Source organism: Epinephelus fuscoguttatus, linkage group LG10, assembly GCF_011397635.1.
Source record: "Epinephelus fuscoguttatus linkage group LG10, E.fuscoguttatus.final_Chr_v1".
Classification (NCBI taxonomy): Eukaryota; Metazoa; Chordata; class Actinopteri; order Perciformes; family Serranidae; genus Epinephelus; species Epinephelus fuscoguttatus.
The window spans coordinates 33,278,429-33,302,604 of NC_064761.1; the positions used below are offsets into that span (position 1 = coordinate 33,278,429).

Here is a 24,176-nt window from a genome sequence, read left to right on the forward strand (position 1 = left end):
ACAGTGGCCTCCTTATTTGGATGCTGATGTAAATTGGGTGTTTTCGAAATGGGTTTTCACTTTATCAGCATCAGTTAACATCAATAATGTGCAAGTGTATTCAATAATGCAGTCATTAATATGTTATTATCCATTTAATTTCCCCAAACTGTCCTAGTATCAGCATGGCTTATAGACCTCTGCTATCCTGGGATACTAAATGGCCGACAGGCGCTTATTCCATACGTACTTTTGTTTTAGCACAGGACAGGATGACTTGTTTTTTATAGCTAAATCAAATGCAATCACAGGGTGTGTTAAACAACAGGCAGAGACTTGACTGTGTTAAGACAGTTTCTTTATTAGGTGGAACTCTTCCTGCTGCATCAGTACAGTTAGTACACAGGGAGGCAGTGTTGTCTTTTTTTTCTTTCTTTTAATGTATGCTCAATGTGCACAGAGGTATTGAAAGAGCGGTTTATTATTTAAAAAGGTGGTATAAAACAAACGTAGGTGATCGTGTGTTCTCATTTGTTTGAGTCAAAAAGATGCAAAGAGCAGCGATGCATTTAATGTATATAAAGTTTTATTTAACAGCACTTGTAAAATTGGAAAGTGTTGGGCAGATGCTGTTAGGGTTCATCATAAGCATTGAGCTCTCTGTCAGATATTGCTACTGTTGCAGGAACCGGATCTGTTAACCAACAGGAAGAGACTTAACTATGATTAGAGCGTATAAATAAGAGTCTCAGCTCTGACTTCAGTAAGTGAAACTCCTCTTGCTGCATCAGTACACTTTGGTCACAAGGAGGCACTGTTGTCTTTTTGTGGAGCTAACTAACACTCACACAGAGAAGTGTACAGAGGCACTGAGAACATGGTGACAGAGCAACATTTTTTATTTGAAAAGATGGTACAAAGCAAACTTAGAGGCTCCTGTGCTCTCATTGGATCAAGCCATAAAGTAGATGCACAAAGCAGTAATATATTCAATATATATAATGTTGTATATAAAAGCAGGATTACATACAGTATCTATTGTTAATGTATTACATCTACAGCGTTCAGTTTACACTTAGAGTTTTGATTTTAAGCTGTACTTAATTTGTGTGCCATTATTGTCATGCAAAAGTTCAGCCTTACCAAAACAAACAAACAAAAAAATTGCGTGTGCTTGAATTAAATTTGTAAGTTTTGTGGAATATTCAAAGGTCTGAAGTCAAAATGCCATTTTCTTGAATTACCAAATTACATTTATACACATTCAGTCTTTTGACTTAAGTTGCCCAGCAAATGAAATCACTGTTTCTTAATACATTTTCAATGATTGAATCGATCCAGCTTCTGTAGTCAGGAATCTTAGTGTAACGATGGATTTGCAGGTCACCTGAGGCTGGTTTGAAGATGCCGGACGCCACCCCGTATGCCTTTCCATCTTCACAGACCAGTGGTATACCAGCGTCTCCCTGGAAGTACATGTATAGTATGCAGTGATTGCTTCAATAGACAGTTAATTATTACAGCTGACAAACATTTGTTAGTCCGTGTTATGTTAGAAAAATACGTACATGGTGTGGTCCAATCCTTCCCTCAGAGCAGTACATGTTTTCCTTAGCACACAGCGGATTGTTAATTAGTGTAACATTGTCTTCCATGAGTTTGAAAGACATGTAACGTTTGTTCTCGTCTGTTTTTCCCCAGCCGGAGACTATACATGATTTTGGCTGTAAGCCATCACCCGGGCCTGCGAGAGCAATGGGTCTCACTTTGTCACTGAACTTTGCCTTGGAGCTCAACTTGAGAGACAGAGAGATAAAATCATATTTAAGATATATGAACATTCATATGTTAAGTATCTTAATGCTCCTCTTGTTTAATGCATCCAGTAATATAATGTGAAACATAAATTGGAAATGACAAAAATAAATGAAAGCTAATTTTTGCTGTTAACTGCAAGAATTGTCTTACCTTAAGAAGCATTATGTCATTTTTAAGATTAGTTTCATCGTAGAATATATGTGGAAATGTTTGTTCCACAGATATAATCTGTACTCCATTCTTGTCTTGGAAATCGTGAAGTCCCAGTAGGACTTTGTAGGACCTGAAATTAAAACATTCAATGCAAAATAAGAAAAATCTTAAAATTAAAGTTTCTGTTTAATTTATCTGAGGGAATTGTGTTCTTAAAATAGGAATATATAGATATTTGAATGTCATGATTATTGAAGCCATCATTAAATATACTTGTGGAATAGATATCATTTAATATTATTTATGTCTTAATACATGACACTAGGTTGGGCCCCAGCATTTCCACTGAGTAAACATAAAATGTGTTACACTGACCTGCCTTGGCAGTGGGCTGCAGTCATCACAAAATCCTCATTCAGAAGGAAGCCACCGCAGTATCTTTTTTGACCATTCCGCATGTGCTCCTCCAAAAGCACCATGTAGGGCCTGCTGTGTGGCACCGCCTCTTCTGTATGGAACTGATATCAATAATAAATATATTTATATATAAACTCACCAAACAAAACTGACCATTGATGTTATTGATGACCTTGAATTTGACTGACATAAACAGATCCATCCTCGTGCATTGTGCCCCATGTCCCACAGTGTGCAATGCATTTCCTAATGTGCTGTAGTCTAAAGCGCATCTCTAACATCCAGGATAAAAAAAGGACACAGCTTTAAAATGCTTTTTAACTTACCTTGACCATCAAGAGTCAGGACAAGTATCAGTATTACGAGTTGGCAGTGGAAGAACATGGCGAGATCACAGTCCAGCTGAGCTGCTGAAAAGCAGTGGCTCACATCACTTATGAATTCAGTCTGTAGATGCTTCCTTGTACTACAGAGAGAAGGAAGTGTTTTTGTAGGCTGCATATGCAAATAATGTGGCTTTGAAGCACATTTATGAGGAGGACGTCTCTGTCACCTCCAGAGCACGAGAAAAGTTTGATTTTTATGGTTTCAGTCTAAGTTCTTTATACAACCTTTATTTAAGTACATAGAGTGTGGTGAATGTGGTGAACATACACAATATGTAGCATTATACTTTTGAATTTAAAAAAAATAATAATGATATTCATAAGACATTTGGACGGTGGCGCTTTTGACATCACATTGGCATTAGAATTGTACATTTATGCACAAGAAACAGATGTGTGTGTGTGTGTGTGTTAAGTTTTTGTAGAGAAATGCGAATAGGCAACTGCAAACCCACAGGAGGCTTTTTAAAAGTAAAAAGAATAAAATAAAAATACCCACAAGAACATACACAGAAGTACACGCGCACAAAATAGAAAATACCAGTGTGCCATTGTGGTGTTAAATGTGAGAACAATGTCGTTCTCTTGTGAGATATGGACTAACATCTGTCTGGCCAGCCATTGTTTCTGTCATAATAAAGGGAAAAGCTCAGCAATACTGCTGCTCAACTGAATGAAATAACAAATGCTTATATTGCAGATTATTAACCAGCCTGTTCTATTAAAAGTGCCTCAATACACTCAAAGACAGTGGCCTCCTTATTTGGATGCTGATGTAAATTGGGTGTTTTCAAAATGGGTTTTCACTTTATCAGCATCAGTTAACATCAGTAATGTGCATGTGTATTCAATAATGCAGTCATTAATATGTTATTATCCATTTAATTTCCCCAAACTGTCCTAGTATCAGCATGGCTTATAGACCTCTGCTATCCTGGGATACTAAATGGCCGACAGGCGCTTATTCCATACGTACTTTTGTTTTAGCACAGGACAGGATGACTTGTTTTTTATAGCTAAATCAAATGCAATCACAGGGTGTGTTAAACAACAGGCAGAGACTTGACTGTGTTAAGACAGTTTCTTTATTAGGTGGAACTCTTCCTGCTGCATCAGTACAGTTAGTACACAGGGAGGCAGTGTTGTCTTTTTTTTCTTTCTTTTAATGTATGCTCAATGTGCACAGAGGTATTGAAAGAGCGGTTTATTATTTAAAAAGGTGGTATAAAACAAACGTAGGTGATCGTGTGTTCTCATTTGTTTGAGTCAAAAAGATGCAAAGAGCAGCGATGCATTTAATGTATATAAAGTTTTATTTAACAGCAGAATGATATACAGTATTGCAGTACAGGTATTAGGCAGCATTAAGTCTACATTTAAATTTCTTATTTTAAGCCAAACTTAAATTGCATGCCATGATTGCCGTGTTACAGTCTAGCCCTGAAAAATACCTGCATGTGTGTGGTTTAAATTTGCTGAGTATAATCAAAAGTTTATTGACAAAACATGTAGTTGTTGAGTTCCTAGCCCCCGGGAGCAGACAAAAAAACAGCTCTACCATTAAAGCCAAAACATGTCACTGTAATGAATAAATGATATTTATATATTTTCAGTCTTTTGACTCAACTTGTCAAACAAAAATGTAATTTGTGTCATTTGGAAACATCAAAGCGAAGCACATTTTCATGAAACCTGTGTAAAGCAAGCAAGTCCAGACTTTGCTCTGACAGTCTTATTGCTGTGGAATAAGTCATGATGATAGCATCTGAATTATCAGGTCCTTAGTAAATTCAAATGTTGTGATTTGATCAATCAACTGTTACGTGTACCAGAGCGTTTTCACACATATGTCATAGTCAAATCGACCCAGCTTCTGTAGTCAGGAATCTTAGCGTAAACATTGATTTGCGGGCCACCTGAGGCTGGTTTGAAGATGTTGGACACCACCCCGTATGCCTTTCCATCTTCACAGACCAGCGGACCACCAGAGTCTCCCTGCAAGTACATGTATAGTATGCAGTGATTGCGTCAATAGACAGTTAATTATTACAGTTTGTAATAATCGACATTTGTTGCTCGATTTTATATTAGAAAAATACATACAAGGTTCGGTCCAATCCTTCCCTCAGAGCAGTACACGTTGTTCAGAGCGCAATGTGGATTGTTAATTAGTGTAACATTGACTTCCATGAGTTTCAAAGACATAGAAGTTATGTTCTCGTCTGTTTTTCCCCAGCCGGAGACTATACATGATTTTGGCTGTAAGCCATCACCCGGGCCTGCGAGAGCAATGGGTCTCACTTTGTCACTGAACTTTGCCTTGGAGCTCAACTTGAGAGACAGAGAGAGATTTAAAAAATACACATATTAAGCTGGAGTATCAGTTCCAGTGCTCACATTGCCCATTGTCCAGTACATTTCCTGATTATTAAATTGGAAATTGCTAAAATAGTTGAAATAACTTCAAGAATTTTCTTACCTTTAGTAGCATAATGTCATTTTTATAATTGGTTTCATTGTAGTCTTTGCGTGGAAATGTTTGTTCCACAGGTATAGTCTGTACTCCATTGTTGTCATTGGAATCATGAACTCCCAGTCGGACTTTGTAGGACCTGAAATGACAAAATTCAGTGCAAAAATCATCTAATTATTTTTTCCTTGTATTCACACAATGTCACAATTTTTAAGCGCCATCATGAAACATATTCAATAACATAGATGTAATTAATTTGAGTATTTTAAAGTCAAGTCTTAACACATGAGACTAGGTTGTTGTTAGGAAAAATCTTCTGGGGCCCCAGAATTCCTTGCACCATCTCTGTCTGTAGGTTAAAATAAAATGCATTACACTGACCTGCCTTGGCAGTGGGCTGCAGTCATCACAAAATCCTCATTCAGAAGGAAGCCACCGCAGTATTTTTTTTTACCATCCTGGATGTGCCTCTCCAAAAGCACCATGTAGGGCCTGCTGTGTGGCACCGCCTCGTGACCTCCAATTATTTTCCCTGTATGAACTGGGAGGAAAATATATAACAATTAGAGTTGCATAACTGATCAAAGACTCACGTGCTGTGGTCTAAAGTGCATCTACAACAACTTGGATGAAAAAGTATGTACACAGCTGTAGAATCTTAGCTTACCTTGACCATCAAGAGTCAGGGCGAGTATCACAAGTACCAGTTCACCGTGGAAGAACATGGCGAGATCACAGTCCAGCTGAGCTACTGAAAGGCAGTGGCTCACATCTCTGACATGTCAGTCTTTAAATGCTTTGCTGTATTACGCAAAGAAGGAAGTGTTTGTGTAATTTGCATATGCAAACGACGTGGCTTTGAACCACATTCATGAGGAGGACGTCTCTGTCACCTCCAGAGCACGACAAAAGTTCGATTTATTTTATAGAAGTTGAAATGGTTGAGACAATTTAATAGGTATTGTGTACGTGTGGTTTGCATGCACAATATGTGGCAGTATTTATAATATATGTTGGGGGTGACACATCCCCCCAATATTCAAATATGCTCAAAATGCAGCCCCCAATATACTGATCAAAAATTTAAAGAGGTAAAAATTTGTAATCCTAGGACAGACACTGCAAATAATCATCAACAAATGTAATTATGATCATAAATACATGTCACAAATTACCATTATTTGTACTGGCGCTAGTATAAGGGTGATGTACTGCAGTTAATTTGTTTTCCCCTTGTTTTCAACAACATAACAACAGTAATACATTCAGTGTGGAATACCAAGATACAAGCATGTCTTCAATTTTTACCCTACCCCCAAGCCATACAGAACAAAGATAAAAATATACATACACGCACACAGGTGGACATGTACATTTTAAATATACATAAGCATACATAAGCATACATAATACAAACAGCACAATAAATCAGAATGTAAACATAAATACACATGCACATTAACACAAACAAATAGATGTGTACATCAGTTATAGTGGTCTATTGCCAATCTACGTTGTAATTAGCCTTTAAGAAGAAGAAATAGTGGAAGAGTATTTTCATATATGTCAGAAATAGTTGCCATGTCCTGTAAAATTTACCTGTAGAACCATCGAGCATACACTTTATCTTCTCCAAGAATAGAAACTGTGTGTCTCTGCATGTGGTTGGTCCAAGAGGTGTTGCCGTCCCCCGCAGAAGCCATTGCTCGACATCAGCACATCATTTTGCACTGGAACTGTAATTGTGGACATAAATAATACTTTGCTAAAAAGTGTTAGTAATTGCATGGAGTGGAAACCAGCATTTTTAATGAAAACAGGCCAGTTTCTGAGTGTTGATCGATCAACATTCACTCATGTTGTTAGCTATTACAGCTCAGTTACCTGCATTTAATTAGCCACACATTAACACAGCAACCAACAAAAGTGCTCACAGGCATATTCGACTTAATTACTTTATATGTGTCAGATAACTCACATGAAATCTGAGGAAAGTCCTATAATATCATTTAAAGCTGTACTTGCTTTTTATAAACAATACCATAAGAAATGTGTTTTCAAAATGAGAAATTTTTTGGTCCCCCTCTAATGTTGAGTCCATGGCTACGACCTTGCATCCTTGACCTCAGGTTAACTTATAATTGTGTGCAAGCTTGAGTATAATTCAGACCAGTGTGTAGTGAAGTGTGATATAATTGGTCATTATTTATCCACTAAGTCATTTAGTGGTAACGTTTACACCCTTGAATATCTCCATTGGCATTTCATGTTCAAAGCTGTGGCTCTCTCAGAGGAGACTCTGTGTCTGTCAAACAGCCCCAAAGGTAAAATTATTCTGATGTTGTCACGTCATAAGACAATGTATAAAAATAGGATTTGTTTGAAAGTGTGGTTCCTGTAACTTAAAGTGAAATGTGAGCCCTAGGCTACCAGAGGAACGAAGAAGTCATTAGGATTCTGTTGGAGGGAAAAGGCGATCAGACAGCAGGTTTTATAAACCAGCATTACAGTAAAAGAATATTTCAGTTCGTCTTTTTTGTTTGTTTGTTTTTTGTTTTTTAAGCAAGGACCCACTATGATCATTTCTTTGTTAGAAAAGTGAATGTGCAACATAAATCAAGCACAATTCACTATGTGTGTTCATAGCTTGTGGGTTGTGCAGACATATTTATTTCAGTTTGGCAAAAATAAAGGAAAATACACTTGTGAGTTACTGACTGCTGTATTTTTGTAACCAACAAGAGGTGAAAAGAAAAGCTGGGTATTAGCTCAGAACAATGACTGGATCAAACATGAAGGAAGCTCTGTGAAAAAAAAAAGATATGAAGATACACTTAAAATAGTGGTGACTATTACCCATTCCCCTTCAGTGTAGTCAAGTCGAAAAGTATGCAGCCTGCTGACCACTGAGTACAGATATGTCTGTTACATCACTTCCTCAGTCTAGACGCAACTATGCCCGTGTCATATCTTAGTCACAAACTGTGTTGTAAATGTTTTGAAAGATACACAATAGAGTTTTTATGTGTTGAAGAAGGTGGAAAAAGAGGAGGCGGGGGAGGATGAGAGGAGTGAACAGGTTTTTGGGATGTGAGCTCCTGGAGTCCAGGGCAGTAATGGGAATTACAGGAGGAGACGCAGAGAGGAACTTGCTTGGTAGAACAGGGGCCTTTACGGTTAGCCCCGTCACTTTTATGGGGACCACGGGGCCTGAGAGGACTGGCTGGTTTAGCCATCGGACACAGCAACAAGGAAAGAGGGAATATAATACTATCCATAAAAAACCATCACTCGCAGCGCAAATTATATGTTTATTAAGAGAAAAGGAAAATGACAACAGTAAAAGCCAACAGACAGAAACAGACATTCCTAGAACTGTGATGATAGATCAAACTTCAAACGAAATCACATATGGCAACAGAGGTTTATGAGCCATGCTGATGTGACACTGTTCAGCAGTTATCCTGATAGTAGCTGACTCATGTCTGTGCATAACCTCACGCTCACATAACAGTTTTTAATAAATATTGTCCCCTAAGGTTTTTATTCAAGTGGTTACATCATGTTTGTGGACCACCAGTCGACCTTAACTGCAAACTGAACATATCAGAATATTTTATTTCTCTAACTAAATGAAGCAATATGACATCTCAATTCAAACAACATTAACAACTTGCTAAGAAACTGTGTTTGCAAAGTTCAGTTGTATTCATATGTGTGTGTGCGTGCGTGACAATTTCCAATGAGCAGGAGTTGCTTATACCCCTTTTTTCACTGCAGGATTAAGACTTGCTGAGTGTGTGGTGATACAGTGTTCTGGAGACGCGACCTGCCAAACATAAGCACTTCCTGTCCGCAAGCAATGATGGGACTGGATTCCAAGACTTCACCTCTGTCAGGAGAAATAAGACAGTTGTAGACAAGAGTAAGACGGCCTATCCAAATGGGCTACACACACGTGCGCGCACTTTTTAGCTAAACCCAACCGAGAACAATTATCAGCTCGGCGTTTGCTGACCTCACAAGATGGTTATGATCTACTCCAGTGGTGTTTTTGGCGACGTAGCAAAGAAAATGGTGGGACAATGACTACTATGGACAGATGCAAATCCAGAGAAGAACTGTGACAACTTTCGCTTCACAGAGGACACATGGTAGTTCTGGACACTGTCAACTTTTATTGTCAAGTAGCAATTGAACTACAGACTCAAAACTCGGTAGGAAAATACAGCTGGGGTCATAACATGGGACAGCCAACTCACTAATGGTGCAAACTATGAATTAACGCACAAATGACAATTACTAGCATAAAACATCATGTTCTGAGCAGACAAACCAAAGACAGTAACAAAAAGATGACATTTGCGTTATGGAACAGAAAACAGCAAACTTAGCAGCAACTACAAACTACTCAGTCCAGTATGCTGGGACATGTTGGTGTTGCTACTGTACACATTTTACAATTTCACATACTGTAATGCAATTATTATACACAGTTAAAGACAGCTGATAATACGACTGAGGACACACCTTTTTTTTCCTCAACTTCCTGTCATACATCTTTACTTCTTAATTCTATTTGCGCTGTTAATTTGGGTAGCTTTGTTTGCTCTGCTGAAGGAACCCAATTATTCCACGTTGTCCCACTGCTTTTCTGTTTAATAATCCTCCCAGAAAGATACTTGTGATCCTAAAGGTGTGTTCTAGACCAGGTACCATTCTCTTCGAGTAATAAAATATATGGAAGCAAAACTATTTCTTCTCTAACAACCTGGCAGCCATTTTTTTCCTGGAGAACCGCTCTGCAATCATACTGATGTTTTTATCAAGAGTTTGGTTTGTAAGGCAGAATTAAAAAAGTAGTAAAATGCCATAGGCTTGTGCTAATAACGTTAGCATGTTATATTTGTTTGGAAAATGTGTTTAGTATAAGATAGTGGTTTTGTCGGGGAACTTTCTGAGTTGTAATTGAGACGAATTGTAACATTACCTTTATTAAATGTTGCTGGCGTCCCTGGTTTCATATGAGAAGAGGAAACATTTGCTAGCTGCTAGGCTAATTTATACAATGTAAAATACCATAGGCTTGTGCTGAAAACATTAGCATGTTGTATTTGTGTGGAAAATGTGTCCAAATAAAGACAAGTGTTTGTCTGTGAATGCTGCGAGTTATAGTGAAGATGATTTGTGTACTTGTGTTTGAAATTGTTGCTATTAAGCCATGTTTAATGTGTGTTTTTAATCAGCTAAACTTTACAACACTTTGCAGAAACACCGTCGCCAACTAGTGTTTTGAGGGTGAACATTAACAGTATCCCACACACACCGAGATATTTAATCTCAAGTTTTTCTTCAAAAGGCAGACTTTCATGTGTGCCAAATAAGATAATCTACATCGTTCATGGTAACTGCAGTTACTGTCTTCTTTATAATAAATATTAGCTGAAAACTACCAGCAAATGACAGTACTTGGCAAATGGCCAATCATATTGCTGTGTGGCAACAGGCAATTAGGCCCACAAGGCTGCACTATACCGTACTGCACTATACTGTACTGTACTGTACTGTAGGCTTGGGCTTACATATTGTTATGGTTTTCCTTCTCGTACCATTTTACATTTTGAGTGTGGGGGTTTTCCCCACATCGCAGCCTCTGGAGTCAAATGCAGGTATACAAATTTTAAACTATTCCACCCATTAGCCGACCTTAAATGTAGAACAATGATAATCGTGGATGAATTAATTAACCCAGAATTAAATCAATTTTCAGCTTACTTAGTACCACTAAAACTACACTTTTTTTTTTAGCTGCGAACACATAGGACTTTGTCCCAAATGACCCATCGCTTCTATCTACTTTCACAAGAGCAGATTTAATTTGTTGACATTTTTGTTTTTCAGTTGCTAAATGTGATGCAGACAGAACTGTGACGATACACGACCTTATCTTCTACTTTTATCACTTTCATTATTGCACCATAACCCAAGTTGTTGACAACAGAGCTGAGTGTCATTTGAAAGCAGGATCTCTTAAAAAGCAAAGTTTAATTACATACAATCATTTATGAGTTTTAGTTACAGAATCAAGAAACTTATATGATTTGTGAAAGATTTCCTGATGTTGCAAGACAGGACTTTTCGAAATACTTCCACCAGTTTCGTAAGAAGTGCCGCCCCTAGTTGAAAGGCAAATTCTGGCCCATGCATTCCATAGTTTCTTTTCCTATTTCTGTCCCTGTCTGTGTTGTGATTTAGCACAAAATGTTTTCTGCTATAGCATATTTAGAGGACTGTGCAGAGGTATGTGCTCTCTTTCGAGCTGTTGTTTTGATACTGTGCTGTGCTAAAACAAAATTATTTTCTTTGTTTTGACTCCTTACTATGTGAATTAACATGATTGTTCTGTTGAATAACTGTGACTTAAATTCGGAAATGTCAGATCAAATAATTGAAACTGCACTAACAGTCTGTCCTGTAAGTAACTGCAGGTCACAGTTGTTTTAAAACCTTAATGCAAGAGACAAAATTCAGAGAACTAAAAAAAGGAACTGAGGTTAGATTTCAAGATTGCTTTGAAAGCCAGTGCAATTTTCCACAGTACCCACTATCAGGATTGTGACATAGACCACGTTACCCTGCTATCTCTATTGTTATCTTAATGCTGACAGTCATTTGCTCTCCGCTGAACAGGAAACAAAAATACAAATAAAGCATGTAGGCATGCGGTTTCTAAGACTGTGGTGCAGTCAGTAATGAAAGGCCTTTCTCAGTATGAAGTGATTGAACATATATGCATGCATTATGCATACATAACTGCAACTGTCTTTTTTGCTGAGGCGTCAGTAAGAATACATACATCCTTTATTTGAAGCTTGTTAAATCTGCTGCGTAATAAGAAATGAAAAAACGTTTATGTTTACATCCTTTGAAAAATAAAAAAAATCATGTGTGTACATGTGCTTGACACATTAGATAACGGAAGGAAATTTGAGAAAGTTCACTTTCCCACCGTGTGCTCACATTTCTCTGTAAAGACTTCAGATGCAAACTTTGGCTCAGTCCCACTGTCCAGAGCTTTAGGGGATTAGATTTTGTGATTCAACTTATGTGATCTTATGTTTACTTATGTTGCTCCACTTGTGTGAAAGCTTTCTGTAAAGAATGTGCTGTTATTCTCAAGCAGCAGATCTTCAGCACATGAGGCCACGCTCCGTTAGTTTTTGTCTCAGATACTGGAGCTGCTTGTGTCTCAGCCATGTACAGACTGCACCAGGGACAAATCTGTAAGATCGATGTGGTTGTTTAAGCACCCAGTCAAAATATTAATCTAAACAATGAAATTAAGAATGGGTAGACAGTTTATGACAATATGTAATTATGTTAGAAAACCACAGGGGACTTCTCGCCAAAATTAAGCTTCCACTAAAGTAACATGGCCGCCACAAAGGAGAGAGAAAAGAGGCAAATCGTTTGACAGAGCCTCAAACGACATAAATTATGTCAGCTCTATGGGTGTTTTTCTGTTCTGCTCGAACCATTTCAATCCAAAAAACATATGGTGTCTATCCGCTTTAGACATGGGATTCATATTTAGATGTATCAGATTTAAACCAGTATAATGAGAGGATGGGAATTTTCTTCTTTTACCCCCTTTTCATTATGTTGAAGAATGAAGCTTTCCCAACAAAACAGTTAGGCCTTATTGCAAGAAAAGTGATACCAGAAGCTAAAAGCTTTCGTGTTTTAAGTTGTGCTATTTATTAGGCCTTTTAAAGCGAACCTGTCAAAAATGAGGGAACGGTACAAACCTACGTGTGAAGTAAACGGTCTGTTCTCCAATGACCTCCATGTCGGTGTATGTTAGTCTAGTCTAGTTACCCTTCTCTTCAAGATAACTGACCTTTTGTCTTTGAACAAATTGTAATTGTTCATATTCAGTCCAACGCAACTTATATAGCTGCCACACAAGCACGTGTGACTAGCAGAAAGTGTCTTACCCTTCAGTACAGTCTTTACACTTTCTCATTTGGTGTCATATAATTGCACTGGGTGTCTTGAGGAAGGAGTCGGACGAGGTTTCACACTTGGGTTGCAAGCTAGCAAGCAGTGATGGAAGTATTTATTTATTTGCAAAGTAACTAAATCTTTTTAAAAAAAAAGTGTAAGTGAAATAAGTGAGTAAAAAGTGTCTACAGCAGAGTCTTGCACTGGGTTGGGTTATCTGTTGGTAACCAGCACAGTGGTTGTGTAACAGATAAAAAGGAACTAAATTTGGGCGGGCACCGGGTGAGTTGTGTTTTTTTTTTCTCTCTCAAAATCAGAATTTAAAATGTTTGTGCTCGCAATAACCATGTGCAGATTTTGAGACAGAGGGTCCCTGGGCACAGATATGCAATGGGCCCCCGCCATCACTTCCACATAGGAGCAAGACACACAGACTTTGTGGTGGTTTTGTTGTCACTATGTATTTTTTTGTGGGTTTTTTGTCCCTTTGTGGTCAGTTTGTGTCTCCTTGTGTCTGTTTTGTGTCTCTATGTGGGCATTTTGAGTCTCTTCCCGGTTGGTACGTGCTAATCTGACATTTTGCAAGTGAAGGCCAGGTGACCCCCTGACACTTTGGGCCCCTAGGCCTGTGCCCAGAAGGCCTGTTCAGCAATGCATCCATAGCCATCCTGGCATTGAGAGCAGCCAGTTAAAGAGACCTTTCCCTGAACCTAGCTTAAACCAGGAACTGTGGACGATATCCTTTTTCTGTACAGTTACTCAGGCTTGAGGGCAAGTAAATGTCAGCATAGTGAGCAGCAACGTAGCTGGTGTTTGATTCTGCCAAATAGGCTACGGTAAATTATGATTTAAGTTCATGTTTCTTCGTGTCCCAATTGTGCAAGTAAAACTAAAGCATTTTATAGTGAGCGACTGTGTAGACTGTGTTTAATCACAGGTCAGGTCGCGGGCAGGTCCAAATTTGACATGGATATAATTGCGGGTTACTGGTGAGTTCTGGCACTGAGCTTTGCGGATACTGGCCGGTGTAGAGGCCAAAATACTGCAGATGCTTCAGTGTTGTGATAATTATCCGATCAACATGGCTTTTGCTGCTAGTGTCCTCCTCCATTTCAATAAAGCTAGTTAGCCACACTTGCTAACATTTGCAGCTTACCAACCATCAGATAAATCCCAAGTGTGACAGGCCAATTCAGAGAGTTGCCGTAGCCCCATCAACAAGACACACACATAACTAATTGGTTATAAGGAAGTAAAATCTGGTTGAGGCATGCGAAGCCTCCGGGAATCAAGAAATACAGTATAACAGAAGGTGACAGCAGCCTCTTTCTCTGTAACACACAGATACACACATACATCCACAGAATACCTTTGCAGCATGCAGTGTCTCCTCATCAGTCTGTCTGAGCACACAGATCCAGTGTTCTGACCACAGAGAGTGCCTCTGAAAGAAAAACGTGTCGGTCAAACAGTGTGGAAACAAAAACAGACCTTTGAAAGGGTGCTGTATTAGTTTTCACTGTGGTGCAAAAGAGGTCTGTAAGTAGCAGCAGAAGACTAATACATCAGCCCTTTTCATGGAAGGCAAACGAGGGGTCGGATGTAATAGATAGGAATGGTAAACTGATATTTAGACATTCCCGTTAGCCCCGGTGTGGCTGAGGGAAATGATCGAAGTGCCAGATGTGGAAGTTTGAACTAGTTTGGTCTGACAATGTCATATTGGGTCATGATATTCACCACGGAGCCTGTTGAGATCGGGGTCTGTCTTGTGATGGGTTGTGAGTAGGTTTTTATTATTTTTTTTGTCAGGATCTAGCAGTGCAGCTAGAGTGGTAGAATTGAAAAAGTCATCATAACTATAAGGAGGAAAGGTCCCAGAGGAAATGGGATGACAGGTAGCCTCTTTGATTCTTAGCTCCATCCTCTAAGCCATAACTCTTCCTGCCTTCTCTGCTCCAGGGGGCTTAAGTGAATTTCACAAGACGTCATTTTGCATTTGTTTTTACATGGCTGTTTAGGATTTGGTGTGTGTATGTGTGTAAATGTAGCACACACAAATTGAGTGGGTGTGTAAAACTTGAGATTAGAAAAGCTCCCACTGAATTAGACGTGAAATTGTAATTTCTTTAGCAGAGGTATGAATCTGGCCAAACTCTTGAACTCCCCTACTGAAGGCGCCTTCTCTGTGTTTTGCAATGTGGAGATTTAAAGGTACAGTATGTAACTTCATACATGTATTAATCGCTTTCTGTTGCCAGTGAGTGAACAGGTTGTAATCTAACTCAAAAACTGAGTTCCTGTTTATATGACAACGATTTCAACTTTAGTTGTGTTTTGGCTTATGGTTTAGTGCATTTTTTTGGAAACAGCACCGTCTTTGTTGTCATGTAAACTTGCAATATGCAATTTCTCTGAAAGCTGAGACTTTTGGCACATGCGCGTTACGGTTCCAGTCACAAGGCATGCGCAAGAAAGTTGACTATCACAACAACAATGGCGGATTCCCAAGCTCTGTCTGTGCTGCTCACTCTATTGAATTTATCAACGCTTCTCCAGCAAAGTGTAATTTTATTGTAGCAACTCCACTTTGTTGTCCGTCCAGACAAACGTTTGTGCGGTTGCCAATTTGTTTGTTTATACATCACTGCTCTGTAGAAGGAAGCGCATGTGCGCAGGCGTGTGTTGTTTCATGTATACTACAGCGTTTTTGGTCATTTTTGTGCATCTGTGTGCATGGCGATTGTTAACAAAATATTGTCGTCTGATTGCAGAACTTTTTTCAAAACTAAAATGAGAAACGATTCCCTTTTCAGCGGATTGTTTTCGTGTAAACAGGCCTGAGATGTCCCCCACCTTTCTTAGACATGTAAAGAACTCTCAGAAATTCTCAAGGATGTGGCATTATGAACGTTCCCGAGTGTCTTGCCTCTCCTTAGCTTGGCCAGAGCGCTAACAGTCTGCAACACTAGCTAGCGTTAGCTAAGAAATGTAATCCACTAACATCAACAAACAACCAGCACCCACCACAACTCAGAGTCCACATGTGCTGTGTTTCTGTTACATAGATTTTACATTGGCAGCCTAGCAGAGACTGACCTTCACCTGGAGCTCTGTAGCAACTGAAATTCAGCCAGAGCAAGACCAAGTGCTTAAGCGTCATGGGTCTGATTCTGGACTGCCCCCTGCCGGATCAGCAGACTCTTGTTGCTGCAGTTACATGGATTACAACCCACGCTGTGCCAGCCATCAGTCCGCTGTGAACCCCACAGCTGGGGTTTGCACTGGCTGAGTTTGAGCTGTTACAGGATGTTGACTGCAGTTCGCTAAACGGCCTCAGAGAGAGAGGGGTCGCTAATAACAAGGATTTGGTAAAAGTTACATTCAAAACCTCTCAAAAAGGTATTTATGATTTGTGAGAAATATCTACCATTATCTGTGAGCAGGAATGCCTGCAGTGCTGTGTGGATGCCTTTTACTGGGGCCAAGCTTCCAATTCCCTTCTTTTACACAGGAAACCTTGAGTAGATTGGTCCCACCAGATGGAAAAGGACACTGGTATTCTGGGTATTTGGCAGTCAGCGGGGGGAAGAAAAGGCAGGTATTTGGAGGTATTTGGATACATAGTGGACAGACAGAAGGTGGATAAAGGGGATGAGAGTAAGAACAATAGAGCGTGTATCTTTGGAGTGGCCTGCCTTGGGGTGGAAGAGGACTCAGACAGTCTGTGTTTGTCATTAAGGGAGATTTTTCAATGGAGAAAACAGACGAGCACTTCTTATCTGATGATTCCTGACAGCTGTGATCAGACAGGACGGGGATCAGTGTGCGCGCCTATACAGTACTGCATGGGTACATGCTTGGCGTGTTCTTTTATGTGCTGTTTCTCTAATGAGAATGCAACATGGCTCATTTTCTCCAGAGGACCACCCTTGCTACCACAAATAGCTCTATGTTTTCTTCTGTTTGACTGAAGGTTGAAGTAATAACAATAACACCCACCGTGGTAATCTTACAACAGTCATTTAACTGCTGAGCTGCAATTAATTTTCTGGCCACATCCCAATATATGTTTTTATAATTTTCATTGAGCTTTGTTGTGCTGTTTATACTCCAAAGCCACTGTGACCTTTTTCTTTGTGATTTAGTAGTTGAGTAGCATGACATCAGCTCAGTCACTCTCTTAATAGCTGCTATTTTTCACTGTCACTCCTGTTGTTTACTGACCTGACTCTGACTCCATTTGTCTGGCTAAAACAGGGCTATTTAGGAAAAAAATGCATGAAAGAAATAAAAAGGGAATAAGGAGGTGGGAGCGTGAGGAAATGATGACATAAAACCTTGAGCTGATGTGGATACAGATGATGGGACGGGATACCTGAGGTGTTGAAGATGACTGTTCCAGCAGGTATCTTATTCCTGTTATTACCAAATTTAGGAAGCTGTCTGGTTCCCTCACAGTACGTATTTAAATACACGTTGATGATTGCATGACTGTGGGTCACTCTCTTTGGAGCAAATTGTGGCACCTGTACTTTAAATTTCTCCCTCTCAATAAATGTCGAGGTTACTTTTTGTTGCAGTAGCCGATTTTCATGATTGCTGAGAGATAAAAAGCAGCCACCGTGGGCTGTCTGCACGTTGACATTCTGCTTAACTGATGTGGTAATAAGATTGTCTTGACAGTCATTTTTGGTTTCAAGTGTTAGTCACCTCCCTTTTTTTTTCACCTTTGTGGTTGTGGGGGTTGCAACAAAGATCCTCTGCTTAGATGGTATGTCCCTTAACTATTCGACTACCGAAGCACTTTGCGAATGACCTCTAGTGAGTTTATCTTGTTGGGGATCACAGGGGAGCCGGAGCCTATCCCAGTTGACATTAGGCGAGAAGCGGGGTACACCCTGGACAGATCACCGGACTATCACAAGGCTAACACATAGAGACAGACAACCATTCATGCTCACATTCACACCTACAGACAATTTATAGTGACCACTGACCACTTAACCTAACTTGCATGTCTTTGGATTGAGCCCGAAGAAAACCCACGCTGACACATGGAGAACACAGAACTCCGCACAGAAGGGCTCCCCCGCCCCAGGGTTCAAACCCCCCATCCTGGGTTCGAACCAGGAACCCTCTTGCCATTTGGCGACAGTGCTAACCACCACTATGCTATGTGACCTGCGAAATCAGAGGGAAAGGGCTGAGGTATTCCACTTTCGTTCAAGAGGTAGAAAACCTACAACTACCAGAATGTGTTGTGCTGCAGTGGATCAGTAAGTGCTCCCACTGGTGGGTGACGTAGTGCGACCTTGGACGTTTTGACTCATGAAACAATATGGCAGCTGGGTGGTATCAAACAGTCTCAAATTACAGTTAGAAAATGTTTCTGGAAACATTGTAGGTGAGAAATGGGTGAGGCAGGAACAGAGTCTAGGTTCCGATTTTATCAGCACTGCTTAGTTTTACAGTTTGATCTCAGTTTGACCTCAGTTTTTTAACAATACATGAAACAGTATGCCCCCCACTTCCTGTTCATAGTCTTGTATTACAGCCAAACAGTGCACTAAATTATGTTTCTGAAAACATTTAGGCAAGAAATTGGAGACGCAGTAACAGAATCCTGGTTCATATTCATCAGAAATGTCTGTTTTTACTGTTTGATCAGTTTGGTCTGGGGATAAGAGAGAGAGAGGAGAGGGTCACTCTCTCAATCCACTTCTATACACTCTGTGTCCGTGATGGTGGTGATATGATAATGCTGAAGTACAATCTGAAATTCGAGCAACAGCCCCAGAGCAGTGGAGATCTGGGTGCTGGTAAGACGGAAGGATGTTTACCACAGTTCATTTTCACATACTGCTGACATTATTATGATACAAAGCTGGTTGAAAATTAGAAAAGTGTCCCTTTAATACATCATATAATTTGTGCTTATAATGATTTTGATGCAGAAAGCCTTATCCACATGTAACCGGGTGGTTATTTACAGTGTATATATTGCATTTCTCTTCTGTGTCCCTCAGTCTGTTTATGTTGCAGCAGGCATGGCGATCGCGGCAGGTGTGTATCACGCATCCGGCACCTGTAGTGCAGCCGCGTCATTGGCTGCTAATACCTGTTCATATACCCCCCGCTGTCGTTTAGTCGCCCTCTCTCCCCTGCTGAAGCGAGTGCTGGCGTGTTGAGCCCAGGTGTGTGTATGTCCTTCCGGTCAGCCCCCGCTGCCGCCGTTAGCTTCTAACAGCTAGATTATTGATTTGTGCAGGCTACAGCTGACCACGCAGGTAAACAGTGCCACAAGCCCAGTGTTATTTTGTCTGCTAGTGCTTATGTAGCTTATGTATTGGTTATTAACGCTCACTCTGTGTCTCTTTTAAAGTTTGCCTGGCGTTAGGCTGCTGTTATGCCCTGCCTTGCCTCTTACCTCCATAGTTTGTTTTCTTTTTGTTTTGCCTGGCTCATTTAGACAGCCGCTCTGCCGCTCTGCCTTCGTCGTTTAGACTCCCTTTTTTTAAAGTAGTATAGTGTAGTTCAAGACTGACCTCAAACCGTGACTCCTTAGTGGGGGGTGGGAAGTGAACACAGTATTGAGGACCTGCTAAATTTATGCATGTAGCATGTTCATTTTTGTTTTTCTTTCATTTTGATTTGAGTTTGCAGTTGTTTTGTATATAGATATTTTGTTTGGTTTCTTTTCTTTCTTTTTGTTTATTTGCGCAGTTAACCTCAAAAACAGCTAAAGTTGTTGACTGTCAACATTGGTACAGATTAATATTGTACCCTTTGGAAATAAAAAGAACTATATAACTGTTTTGTTTTGTTTTTTTTAAAAAAAAAGAGAAATAACTTAAAGAAATTATTTTATTGTGAGTAATAAAACTTGTTAAACTTCTTACATCGTGCCTGTATTCATTTGTGTAACTTACCTGTGTATGGGTGATTTTTGGGAAACCCTCTGAGAATTTAAAGTGAAAAGTAGATTCTTTAGGTGCAAGTCCTAACGTGGCGTTGTTGGTGCTAATTCTCCAGATCTGCCTCTCGCCGTTCAACTGGTATTGCCACACACAGGATGACCACACTATTACCACTGCAAAGAAATACTGTTTGGGTTTGTACTTCTTTAGTTTCTCATGCTTAAAGGATGAACCCTAACCTGTTTTGCCACAATGATTCATGTCTCAAGCATCTGGCTTTCAGCAGCAGTCCCAGTATGATATTCCCTTCAAGGTCTCTGAGTTTTCATATTGCAGGCCACTCATGATCTGGGAAAAGAAATTGTGAAATACAGCAGGATATCGCTGGGGTCAAATGCAATAGCAGTGACGTAAGGATCATAAACAATCATAGATGTATCATTCTGAACTCCTTTCAGAAAATGTGAGAGATCCTTTGAGAGATCATTATACAAGTTCAAAGACACAATTAAATATTTAATGGCTGTAGGATGTTTGTGACTCATGAAGGCTGCAGCACAGTTCTCGTATGTGGTGGAATAAAATAAGGTCAAAATGTTGACTGAAGAATTGAACTTCCTGCCACTTCTGCAGAAGTGTTCTCGCTGCACAAGCAGTATAACCTGTGGAAAAGAAGAGTAAGCAGTCAGGATTGAGGGATGGTGTTTGGAGAGCAAGAGGCGGCTTGAATTCACCTCTTAAAAAAAAAAAAAATCATAACTGCAATTTTAAACAACCTTCTGCCATAAGTACGGATTCAGCAAACCCATGCAAGAATTCATTCTTAACGTGAAGGAAGTGGAAATTTCATATTATCCCCATTTGTTGAAGTCATTTCAGTGTTTTGCTCATTTGTTCTTCTTTTCCATTCTTCAGCATTTGTCTCTCCTTAACCCTCCACATAAGTCAAACCAAAAAAGAATGAGCGTGAATGAGGCCGTGTAACCAGGTCATGCTATGTGTCATAGCAGATGCTGCTGATTTGATTTGAGACCCTTGCAACAAAATAAACTAGTTCATAAAAACGTGATGTGGTGACCTCTGTTTGAAATATTCTTGCATCATCTTGTAGCTTACAAGAAGTGTAGATTATTATCATTACCCATTTCCTCTAGCTGAGTTGTGAAGCAGCAGGTTTATCACCCCTTGGTTAGCTCTCATTCTGACTTTGACTCTTAACAGTTACACCCAGATTGAGTTTTGCATTGATGATGAAGATAAAGTGTTTCACTTTGTTTGATTTTATGATGCGTCATGAAATTGAAACTTGTTTTCTTGTGAGGTGTCCTTGAGTGCTTTGACAGGGGCCTATAAATAAAATGCATTATTATTATTATTATTATTATTATTAAAATTGGACAATCGCTGGACCTTTGGCCCTCCAGATTTTAGACTGGAAAGATTTTTTAGCGCCTCATAAAGTGTTCCACTGTGACTCTAATGCTTCTAGCTCACGCTCAAAGGAAAGTCGGGAAGACATGGAGGATTCCCTGGGCAATATGCAGGTTATTCCAACCAGGTAGCTCCTGCGCTGACCTAGTTTTTAGCAAGTGCAACTGATTATATTTGCCAGATCTGAAGTGAAATGTAGGAACATGTGGAAGACAAGAGGTTGAGGGCAGATCTTTGCCCCAGATGTTTGTAGTGTTGCAAAATCAAAACTGCAGCTCCGTGTGGTTTCACCAGCTGTTCAAAGAGGGAACACTTTAAAAAACATGACCTTTCCATTTGATGTCACAGTCAAAACAATAAATATTCATGGTGTATTTAGACCGTGGTGCATTAGAGATCAAAAACTGTGAGATATGGTTTTGTACCTGGATGACCAGCCATTGTTCCTGTGAGCAAGAGCAGCAACACAGCTGTCCAAGTGAATAATTACATTGACTGATTTCCAGGTGCCCTTAAAGACCCACAGCACTGTGTGTCAATTGATTAGTAATAATTAGTTGGTGATTAGTGGTTTGCACTACTCAGTCACAGTATCAACTGCAACAATAAAAGCCTAAAAGAGACATTTCACCCCTTAATCAAAAGTCTCTCTTAGCTGAAGTGCTGTTTATCAGTCTAGATTGTTTTGATGTGAGTTGCTGGAGATATCAGCTGTAGAGATGTCTGCCTTCTCTCCAATATAATTGAAATTGACGACTCTCAGCTTGTAGTGCTCAAAGGGCCAAAAAAATACATTTGGAAAGCCCCAACAGCTATGTCTCTTTCCAGAAAACATGATCTGGTTACTAAAGATAATCCACAGGCCTTGTTGTGAGTTGTGTAATATAGGAACTATTTTCTTTCTAACAAACTACACCCACTAACCATAGCTGCTTCTTCTTCTGCTAGCTCACCTAGCACCACTAAGCGAGCTAACTTTACAGCTCAGCCGACGGGAACGCTATTCATGTTTACATCTCATGCGGTCACGAGCATGAGCCTCTCGTCAATGAGTAGATGCAGTTATCGTCATCGAAAACCGTTTCTATGTGAAACTGCTCACAGCAAAGTCTGTTGATTATCTTGACAGGGTTTTCCCTGGGTTTTTTCGAGACCAAGGTGGCAAAGGCCTGTGGTGCAGCGATCTTGACAATAGAGCCCCCCCCCCATTAAATATGAAAGGAGGCCCCCACATGCTTGAGCTTTACACTCCTGACTTGTATAATCAGAACAGACATGTCCTGTGATTTTCAGCCTTCTATGGTTGTATTTACCCTTTACAGCAAGCACATCCTGACAGCTGAGAATATTACTGTCAGGAATTTTGCCCCTCTATTAAACATGAAAGGAGGTTGAAAATCACAGGACATGTCTGTTCTGATGATACAAGGCAGCAGTCCTGAAATGTGTGTTTCTCTTCTATAATACACATTCTACATCTCGGAGGCGACGTCTCTCCACATACGGTTTTCCTTCGCCTTTCAAACGGGGCAGATAGGCAAGGAAAACCCTGCTTGAGTAACCAGGTCATGATTTCTGGAAAGAGACATTGCTGTTGAGTTTTTCAAATGTAGTTTTTGCCACACACAAAATTTTCGAATATAAACTAAGATAGCCAATAGAATAAAACCAAATTAATAACTAAGGAATAAACTAAAGGAAGACTGAAAAATAGGATCTGTGTCAAAGATAGTTTGAAGACCTTCATTTTTTTAGTGGATGTGTTTGCATGGTGTATATTCTTCAGGAATCTGGGGGCCCACAGCTCATTTCTGCCCCAGGATAACCTCTAGTTGGTTTATCCAGCCACATTCAGAATGAATGTATTTTTGTCGGTGGCTTTATAGTTAAATTATCTGTTCAAGTAGTATCCCCCTTTAGAATTGGTTCCAGTAGAATTGATCTGCAGCTGCGAGTTATCTGGTGCAGCTCTCTTTCTCAGTGAGACAGATAACTTGAGATGTATGTTGGTGATTTTTGCAGCTACATGCTATTTTCAACTCAACATCCCAACACCACAGATGTGGTTGATATGCACTTTAGAAAGCGGACCAGTGAATCATACATTTTGCAAAGAGAACATGTCTTGCAGAGGGATATCAGTTTGATCAGAGTTGTAGATGCATTTTTTGTTAAAAAAAAAGAAAACACAGTAACAGATGTGAGATTGAGTGCTTTACAAATATAGAGCTGCTGTTGTGGAGAGCTACAACAGTACTTTAACAATGATATGACAGAATATTGCTATTATTTTAATGTAGGTCGTGTCCCTGTTAATGCAGAAACATTGCATGTTCATCATTCTGTTTTGGCCTTTCATGCACACTATGCTTTTGTTTTACATGTTTTACAAACACTGGAGATAGTTGATCACACAATGCACATTCTGTCATTTATGTTGATTATGTCTCTGTTTATGTTATCAGATGGATATGCATGTATAAAATTATAATTTAATCAAAGGAACAATGCTGCAATTAACCTTGATTAGAAAGGGGCAGTTATAGATGACTGCTCGATGCAAATACAGATATTTGATAATCAAGTCAGATTCCT

General features: G+C 39.6%; 2 protein-coding genes across 2 annotated transcripts; both read right to left on the reverse strand.

Annotated features, from left to right (window-relative positions):
• Positions 1-853: 853 nt before the first annotated feature.
• On the reverse strand, positions 854-2,833 carry LOC125896251 (granzyme G-like). The gene is made up of 5 exons (XM_049588664.1): positions 2,694-2,833; positions 2,326-2,458; positions 1,948-2,080; positions 1,548-1,775; positions 854-1,445 (listed from the first exon to the last, which is right to left on the reverse strand). The coding sequence occupies exons 1-5, from the start codon at positions 2,749-2,751 to the stop codon at positions 1,257-1,259; spliced, it is 741 nt and encodes a 246-aa protein (XP_049444621.1). The 5' UTR covers positions 2,752-2,833; the 3' UTR covers positions 854-1,256.
• A 1,018-nt stretch (positions 2,834-3,851) lies between these two features.
• On the reverse strand, positions 3,852-6,021 carry LOC125895475 (granzyme G-like). The gene is made up of 5 exons (XM_049587340.1): positions 5,894-6,021; positions 5,608-5,767; positions 5,233-5,365; positions 4,857-5,084; positions 3,852-4,748 (listed from the first exon to the last, which is right to left on the reverse strand). Exons 1-5 carry the CDS (start codon positions 5,949-5,951, stop codon positions 4,593-4,595), a joined length of 735 nt encoding a protein of 244 aa, XP_049443297.1. The 5' UTR covers positions 5,952-6,021; the 3' UTR covers positions 3,852-4,592.
• Between the last annotated feature and the right edge of the window lie 18,155 nt (positions 6,022-24,176).

Bases quoted from the DNA above. Each gene is read 5' to 3' on its own strand.
- LOC125895475 (XM_049587340.1), bottom strand. From the start codon at position 5,951: ATGTTCTTCCACGGTGAACTGGTACTTGTGATACTCGCCCTGACTCTT. The intron at 5,768-5,893 runs GTAAGCTAAGAT...TTTTCCTCCCAG, and splicing joins CCTGACTCTTGATGGTCAAG to TTCATACAGGGAAAATAATT. The intron at 5,085-5,232 runs GTAAGAAAATTC...CTGTCTCTCAAG, and splicing joins ATGACATTATGCTACTAAAG to TTGAGCTCCAAGGCAAAGTT.
- LOC125896251 (XM_049588664.1), bottom strand. From the start codon at position 2,751: ATGTTCTTCCACTGCCAACTCGTAATACTGATACTTGTCCTGACTCTT. The intron at 2,081-2,325 runs GTCAGTGTAACA...TTTTAATTTCAG, and splicing joins GCAGCCCACTGCCAAGGCAG to GTCCTACAAAGTCCTACTGG. The intron at 1,446-1,547 runs GTACGTATTTTT...ATGTACTTCCAG, and splicing joins GAAGGATTGGACCACACCAT to GGAGACGCTGGTATACCACT.